Here is an 8652-nt window from a genome sequence, read left to right on the forward strand (position 1 = left end):
GCCGGTCATCAGGACTACCAGCCCAGTCAGCATCAGAGAAGGCCGAGATCTCATAAGACGGCGCACGCTGGAGAAGCAAACCATGAGATGCAGTGAGGCATATATATCGCAGAATGCGCTTCACGGCGGACCAATGGGATGTCGTGGGCGCATGAAGAAACTGACAGACACGATTGACTGCATAAGAGACATCTGGTCTGGTGATAGTAAGATACTGCAGGCCTCCAACAAGACTGCGGTACTCAGTGGCATCATCAGAGGAGAGAGGGTCACCATCAAAAGCAGACAACCGATCAGTGGCAAACATAGGAGTAGCGACAGGTTTACACTGCAGCATACCAGCACGACGCAACAAATTCAGAGCGTACTTCTTCTAAGTAAGAGTGACTCCAGCAGAAGACCGTGACACCTCCAGACCAAGGAAGAAGTGCAGAGCACCGAGATCCTTAACAGCAAAATCACCACTCAATGCAGCCACAAGGCGGTCTGCCGCAGCATCTGAGGAACTGATGAGAATAATATCATCAACATAGACCAGTAAATACATCGTAACCTCAGGGCGTTGAAGAAGGAACAGTGATGTGTCAGCAGTAGAAGGAATGAACCCAAGTGCTCGCAAAACCGAACCAAGACGTGCATGCCAGGCACGGGGAGCCTGCTTAAGACCATAGAGCGCCTTAAAAAGACGACAGAGATGATTAGGACGTGTAGGATCCACAAACCCTGGTGGCTGACGCATATAATCCTCCTCCTCCAGAACTCCATGCAAAAAAGCGTTCTGCACATCAAGCTGACGGAGAAACCATCCTCGAGTAACAGCAAGGGATAGTAGCAGACGAATGGTAGTAGGCTTGATAACTGGACTGAACGTGTCTTCATAGTCAAGACCATACCTCTGTTTGAAGCCCTTAGCCACTAACCTTGCCTTGTAACGCTCAATGGAGCCATCAGCATGCCGTTTAACTTTAAACACCCACTTAGAGTCAATGATATTGACCCCAGACACTGGAGGAACAAGCTGCTAGGTGTCATTCTTCAGCAATGCTTGAAACTCCTGTTCCATCGCGGCACGCCAGTGGGGAATTCCTAGTGCAGCCTGAAAGTGGCGAGGCTCAGCAGTGGGATCCGCAGCAGCATGAGCCATGCACGCGGTGAGCCACGCAACAGTCCCATCGGTCCGGATCTTAGGCTGAAAGACACCGGTCTGACTGCGCGTGCGATGTCGAGGAGCAACAGGTTGTGGTGACAACGCAGGGCATGATGCAGGCGACGAAGAAGGCGACCCTGAGTCGCCAGGGCTCGCGCCGGAGCCACTGGGCGTCGGGGAGGCGGGCGATGTGGCGCCCGACACGGCCACGTCGCCCAGGCTCACGCCGGAGCCGCTGAGCACCGAAGAAGCAGGCGAGCCTGGGGTGGCCGGCCCTTCGGGAGCCGAAGCCGGCCCAGGCGAGCCTGGCGTGGCTGGCCCAGGAGCAACCTCCTGCGAGGCCAGCTCGGGCAACTCCCACGAGGCGGGCGAGGACGCCGCTCGTGGAGCGGGGTCGGGCGATGCCCGCGAGGCAGCCGCGGGCGCAGCTCTTGCGGGTTGCGGTGTGCCGCCCGATATGCATGTCCCATGCACGCGATCGTCCTCCGGACGCGCCGGTGCTTGTTCCTCAAGGAGCTCGAGACGAGCGCCACGGCCAACACCTGCATCATGGTTAGGGAGCAACACAGGAGCATATGCAACATCCACAAATTGATCAGGCAGAGGTGTGGTAGAAGAAGCGTCTGGCATAAGAGTGATAGAGGTAGTCGGAAGTGCACGAAAGGAAAACACATTCTCATCAAAAACAACGTCACGAGAAATGTAAACGCGATTGGTGGGAACATGTAGGCATTTGTACCCTTTGTGAAGGGAACTATACCCAAGAAAAACGCACTTTTTCGACCGAAACTCTAGCTTATGTTTATTATATGGACGCAAATGAGGCCAACAGGCACACCCGAAGACTTTGAGAAAGGTGTAGTCTGGGATTTCATTGAGCAAGAGTTCAAGTGGGGTTTTCATATTCAGTAGTCGTGAAGGAAGCCTATTGATCAAAAAACAGGCAGTGGAGAAAGCATCACTCCAGAACCTAAAAGGTACGGAGGCATGAGCTAACAAAGTGATGCCAGTTTCTACAAGGTGACGATGCTTACGTTCGGCAGTCCCATTCTGCTGATGCGTATGGGGGCAGACACACGGTGTGTAATCCCAAACTTGTTAAAGAATGAGTTGAGGTTGTGGTATTCACCCCCCCAGTCGCTTTGGACATGAATAATTTTCTGGCGAAGGAGACGCTCAACATGTGCTTGAAACTGGATAAACACATCAAACACATCAGATTTTTTCTTAATAAGATAGAGCCAGGTAAACCGACTGTAAGCATCAATGAAACTGACATAATAATTATGGCCACTAATAGACGTTTGGGCATGACCCCATACATCGGAAAAAGTAAGCTCAAGAGGATGTTTCACAACACGACTAGACTCTGAAAACGGGAGTTGGTGACTCTTGCCCTGCTGACAGGCATCACAAATAGTTTCAGTAGTTTTATTTGACACAACTGGTAGCTCATGATGATGCAACACATGACGGACTATGGGAGCGGCAGGATGACCAAGTCGCGCGTGCCAATGTGTAGGCGAGACACGAACACCACTGAACGCCTGAGGAGAAAACTGCATGGGAGGTGCGGTTGGCGCGTCAAGTGCATACAAGCCACGGCGAAGACGACCCCTAAGCAGAACGGCCCTCGTGTCCTGATCCTTGATAAAGAAACGAAAAGGATGAAATTCAGCAAGGACATTATTGTCACGAGTAAGTTGTGGAACAGACAACAAACTACGCGGAGCAGTGGGAATACAAAGGATGTTAGACAAATGCAGTTTTCGTGAATTGTGTGCAAGAAGGGATGCCTGACCAACATGGGAGATGCGCATACCTGCTCCGTTAGCGGTGTGCACCTGATCATGACCGCGATATGGCTCCTGGACCGAGAGCTTGCTCATGTCGTTGGTGAGGTGGTTGGTAGCTCCCGTGTCCATGTACCACGAGGGATCAATCGAGTAGGATGGAGTACGCCCGTGCTCATGACCCACCACCGCAGCGGCCGCCTGTTTTTCATTCCCCTTGCCATTGTTGCCGAGGCCAAGGAAATCTTGCTTGTAGCGGCGATGACAGCGAGAAGCTACGTGGCGCTCAATCCCACATAGCTGGCATGCCTGCTGAGCACCACAACTGGGGCAGCAAGCCACTGGCCGCGATCCCCCTGTGATGGAGGGCACGGCGCCCCGTGAGGGCTGAGATGTGCCCGCCGGCTTGGCAGGGAGCGACGGCTTCTGCGATTTGCCACGGGTTGCGGCATTAGCAGAGGCAAAACTCGGAGTAGATCGACGCGCTTTGATGCACTGTTCGCGACCAAGGATCCGCGCATACAGTTCCCGTGACGGGAGAGGTGCCTCGCGCCCATGGATGTTCTCAATGAGATTGTCATAGTCATCATCGAGGCCATTGAGCACATGAGTGGTGAAGTCCTCATCTCCAAGGGGCTGGCCAATGGAGGCCAGCGTGTCTGCAAGTCCTGACATCTTGTTGAAGTACTCCGTGATGGTGAGGCCTCCAAGCTTGGTCTCCCCCAACTCAGTGCGGATAGAGTGAGCACGCGCCTGAGACTGAGAGGCAAAACTGCTATGAAGTGCAGACCAAGCCTCCCAGGATGTCGCGGCGAAGATGACAAGCGACGACACGCTCGGAGTCAGCGAGGACTGGATGGCCGAAAGTATCGCCTGGTCTTTGGCCACCCACACATGATGAGCCGGGTGATATGGCGGCGGATACGGGATAGAGCCATCAACATAGCCCTCCAAGTAGCGACTCCGTAGGAGAGGTAGCACCTGCGCCCGCCAGGATAGGTAGTTGTCCGGTGTAAGCTTCACCGGAAGAAGATGCGAGAAGTAGAACGGCGATGGCGCAGGAGCATAACCCGCATGGGGACCCATGTTCTGCCCATCATGGGGAGCGAGGGCCAAGGACGCCTCGTAGCCAGGACCGGAAGGGGCATCGACCGGACTAGGCGTGGCCACCGAAGACACGGCGGGCGCGGCGCCGTAGGCCGCGCCATAGGGTGACGGCGCTATCTGTGACGGCGGAGGCATCGGCCAGGTAGAAGGCATCGGTGGCGCGGCGCCGTAGGTTGGTGCAGGGGCGCCGTACCACAGAGCGTAGGTCGGGGTAGCGCCATAGTAGAGCGGAGGGGCTCCGTAGGGTTGGGGATCCGCCCCGTAGGCGGACGGTGCAGCGCCGCGAGAGGGTGGCGGCGCGAAGGCGAAGGTTGAGGGCGAGGCGCCACCAGTGGCGATCGGCGGCTGGGGCAGGCTCGGCCCGCCCTGCTCCTGCCCGCCCTGCCCGCCCTGCCCGCCCTGCAGATGGCTTTCGGCGGGCAGCGACGGCTGCCGCCAAGCCGTGGCGAGCGGGGGGGATGCGAGGAAGGGCGATGAGGGAGCGACGGGCGCGCCAGCAGGAGAGGAAGCCGAGGCGGCGACGGAGTGCGCGGAGGCCATCGGGCTAGGCGGCGGCGGCAGCAAGGGGTGCAGCGAAAGACGGGAACCCTAGTCTGATACCATGTAAAACTAGGATATTGGGGCAACTGCTCGACACCCTTGGGGGTGCGGCTATCTTATTATATATAAGTACCAAAGGGTACAAGTACAAGTACAACACGTATACACAAGTCTACGTATCCATATACAGTCTAACATCTATATCATTGTATGCACATAGCTATATGTATCAAAATATCGTAGCAAACATCCAAACATATTACAAAGTGAAAACAAGGTTTAAGATATCAAGATTTGAATTACAGAACTTAAACACAGCCAATTACTAGACCACCATCCAAAGTGGTTGGACGTATCCCGCATTACTATCTTCCTTCATGTAAGTACATGCATGTGATTTGGTATATACTTCCTCCGTTTCTAGATATAAGTCTTTTTATAGATTTCAATATGAACTATACATACGTAGCAAAATGATTGAATCCACACTCTAAAATGCATCTATATACATACGTATGTAGTATGTATTGAAATTTATAAAAAAGACTTATATTTAGGAATGGAGGGAACAGAAATCTAAAAATCAATGTTCCTTCGTCTCGCCACTACTTGAACACGATACAACACCCAACACATGACTGAACCGCAGACACATCGGCACATACGTTTGCAAGCATGTGAGAGTAGCTATAGCTAGAGACAATATTCAGTCACGCTCACTCATTGAATCGGAAACATCAAAGAAAGCATCGTGACCAAGTTTGAAAAGTAGTCCGCGGAGCTCAAATGATTGCTCCCACGGAGCTCAATTTGTCGATTGGAGTTGGAGCGCATCCATCCATCCATTCAAAACTCTATCCTACCGCGCCCAAGTACTTACGTAAAACAGCCTCGAGAATGCATGCATGTTAAACCCAACAAGTAGTAAAACTTAGCCTATAAATCCAGCCCCAGCTTCCTCACAGTGCTCATCACCAGCTTCTTAGCAACATGGCTTCTTCCTCCTCCTCCTCCCCAGTCGCCCTCCGCGGCGCCGCCAGCTTGGCCGTGCTGCTGGCGGCTGTGTGCCTCGTCCACGCCGGCGGGGCGGCGGCGGCGGACCTGTGCGTGGACTACTACGACTGCACGTGCCCGGACGCGTACAAGATCGTGCAGGGGGTGCTGGTGCAGGCGCACAAGTCGGACCCTCGCATCTTCGCCAGCCTGATCCGGCTCCACTTCCACGACTGCTTCGTGCAGGGCTGCGACGGCTCGCTGCTGCTGAACACCTTCAACGGGATGGAGACGGAGCAGGACGCCATTCCCAACAAGGGCTCGGCGCGCGGCTATGACGTCGTCGACGCCGCCAAGGCCGCCCTCGAGGCCGCCTGCCTGGGCGTCGTCTCCTGCGCCGACATCCTCGCCATCGCCGCCGAGATATCGGTCCAGCTGGTACGTGCTACCACCTACTCGTTACATACAGTGATCGAACGGGTGCATGAGCATGATGCTAACTAAGTTGGCATGTATATGCAGTCCGGAGGACCCGGGTGGAGCGTGTTGCTGGGGAGGCTGGACGGCTTCACGTCCAACTTCTTCGAAGCCGGGAAACTACCAAGCCCGTTCGACGGCCTCAAAAACCTCAAAGAGAAGTTCAGAAACGCCACGCTCGACGATACTACCGACCTCGTCGCCCTCTCAGGTAACCAACCAAGCTCGCGCACATGCACAACGCACGTCCGAAGAGAGAATATTGGCCTTGACTCTGTTTCGACTGTGTCCCTCCCTAGGCGCGCACACTTTCGGCCGCGTGCAATGCCAGTTCGTCACGGACCGGCTGTACAACTTCAGCGGGACGAACCGGCCCGACCCGACCCTCAACCCGGGCTACAGGGCCTTCCTGTCCCAGCGATGCCCACAGAACGGCGACGGGAGGTCCCTGAACGACCTCGATCCTACGACTCCTGACAAGTTCGACAAGAACTACTTCACGAGCCTCGAGGTGAACCGCGGCTTCCTACAGTCCGACCAGGAACTCAAGTCAGACCCACTCGCGGTGGGGACGACGGCGCCGATCGTCGACCGGTTCGCGGGAAGCCAGGACGCCTTCTTCAAGGCCTTCGCGAATTCGATGATCAAGATGGGGAACATCAGGGTGATAACGGACCCCTCCAAGGGAGAAGTCCGGAAGCGCTGCGCATTCGTCAATTGAGATTACGGGGGACACCACGTGCGGATATACACTACAAGTGGGGGTGCGGCATGGGATGTGCGTGTGATCATGGACCTAAGGATGAATTCATCTCTTGTTTTCCAGCAATAATTGGTATGTGTGTCAACCAAATGTAAACATTTCATGCATGCATGCTTGTTGTCGGACGTGGAATAAAAGTGTAAAAGGTCATTTCAATGGTTTCGTTCAAACAGTGGAAAAGTGTTTCATTCTTACCACACGAATATGATGTGAAGCTCGGTGACCAAGTCGAGCCGGGTGGTTTGTTTGCTCTCTTTTTTCTGACTTGGCTCCCAATTTCCTTTTGACAGGAACAACAAGACCTCTGCCGTTTCATTATTGAAAACAACAGACCACACCCAGCGCCTAGAGAAGCCTCTATCGCTCAGCCACATCTCATCCTATACATCCATTCTAGCAGTACCGCTCATAGCATCATTCATCGTTCATCAGCGCAATATAAGTTTCATGTAATTGACCTTTGGTCTTCGGGCTACGGCCTGTTTTGAGATATATAAGGTAGAGCATGATCTATCTTTTATTTCAAACAAAAAAGAAAAAGAAATTGGCCCCAAATTCACTACATCAATGAAACTTTTTTTTTTGACATGACTACCGAAAAAGGCTTCCGCCCCGCTTCATATATAAAGTAATGATCAACAGCATCCGGTACAAATGCACGCCCACACAACACACACACACACACACAAGGCGGGATACATAGGTGCTGAGCGCAGCAACACCGTCCCTAGCACTACGCGAAGAGGTGAAACCACATATGACGAACCGTGGGCTCCAACGCAGCGCCTTCATGAAGGGGACGACATCGGAGCACTACCACCGGCCGATCCGAGGGTCAGAGTTTTCCCTGGAGCAACACGAAGGGCAATGAGAGTCGCGACGACGCCTTCAAGAAGAGAACGAGTTCGCCGCTGCCGATCCGTCCGAAGATAGAGCAGGTTTTCACCATGGCCACCATTCATCGCCGCCGAACGCCACACCCCGGCTACCACGCCACCCGCACGGCCATGGCAATCGGGCAGCACCAAGCCATGGGCTCCGTCTAAGAGCCCCGCGGAGCCACCATCAGGGCCGCCGCCCCGACATTCAAGACCTTGACACCTCCTCACCTAAGATCCGCCGCTACCCCAACCAAAGACACGAGCGGAAAGGACCCGCCTTTCGCACCCCGGGCTGCCCCCAGTGCCGAGACCTAATAGTCCGGCCAAGGCTGGCCTCCATGTCCCGTCCTACGGCACGGGGCGCGAGACAAGCTCAGTCCTGCTGCCGGGCGTGAGACAAGCTCGGTCCTGCTGCCGGGCGCGAGACGAGCTAGGTCCTGCTGCTGCGTGTGAGACGAGTGGTGGACAACAGCTGGGGGAGGGCCAACCATCGACGAAGATAGCGGACGGAGGCACGAAGAGAATGGTCGAAGGTCCACACGGGCCGCACACTGACGGGCCGATGCCGGAGAGGTCCAGCCGCCGCCGTGAACAACCCGGACCACCGCCCTGAGCCACTACCTTGAGCGGTGGAGGAGAAGATCACGACAGTCCACCACCGCGCCGTCGCCACCACCTACCACTGCAGGACGGCCGCCCGCGGCCCAAGCCGCCCACGGCCTAGGCCGTCAAAGGGCCGAGCAAGTAGGCCAGCCGCCTGCCGCCCGTCCGGACATGCACCAACCGTCGCCGTCGCCAAGCCTTCACACCACCAACCTTCAGCCCGCCCGCCTAGCCCCAATGCCACTGCGAGGGGCAGAGGCCCGCCGCGCCGCCACGAGCCATCCCCGCCGCCACTCCGCCACCAGCCATCCCCGCCGCCACTCCGCCACACACGTGCAACCCCGCCCT

At 55.4% G+C, this 8652-nt stretch overlaps 1 protein-coding gene across 1 annotated transcript; it reads left to right on the plus strand.

Annotated features, from left to right (window-relative positions):
- Positions 1-5659: 5659 nt before the first annotated feature.
- On the plus strand, positions 5660-6976 carry LOC123112512 (peroxidase A2; the record flags this gene model as incomplete). Its single annotated transcript, XM_044533525.1, is given in 3 exon segments — positions 5660-6018; positions 6103-6268; positions 6357-6976. Coding segments are annotated over 3 exon segments (947 nt in total), but the record flags the coding sequence as incomplete, so codon positions are not given.
- Between the last annotated feature and the right edge of the window lie 1676 nt (positions 6977-8652).

The sequence above is a fragment of the Triticum aestivum genome, chromosome 1B (assembly GCF_018294505.1).
Source record: "Triticum aestivum cultivar Chinese Spring chromosome 1B, IWGSC CS RefSeq v2.1, whole genome shotgun sequence".
In the NCBI taxonomy this organism is placed as follows: domain Eukaryota; kingdom Viridiplantae; phylum Streptophyta; class Magnoliopsida; order Poales; family Poaceae; genus Triticum; species Triticum aestivum.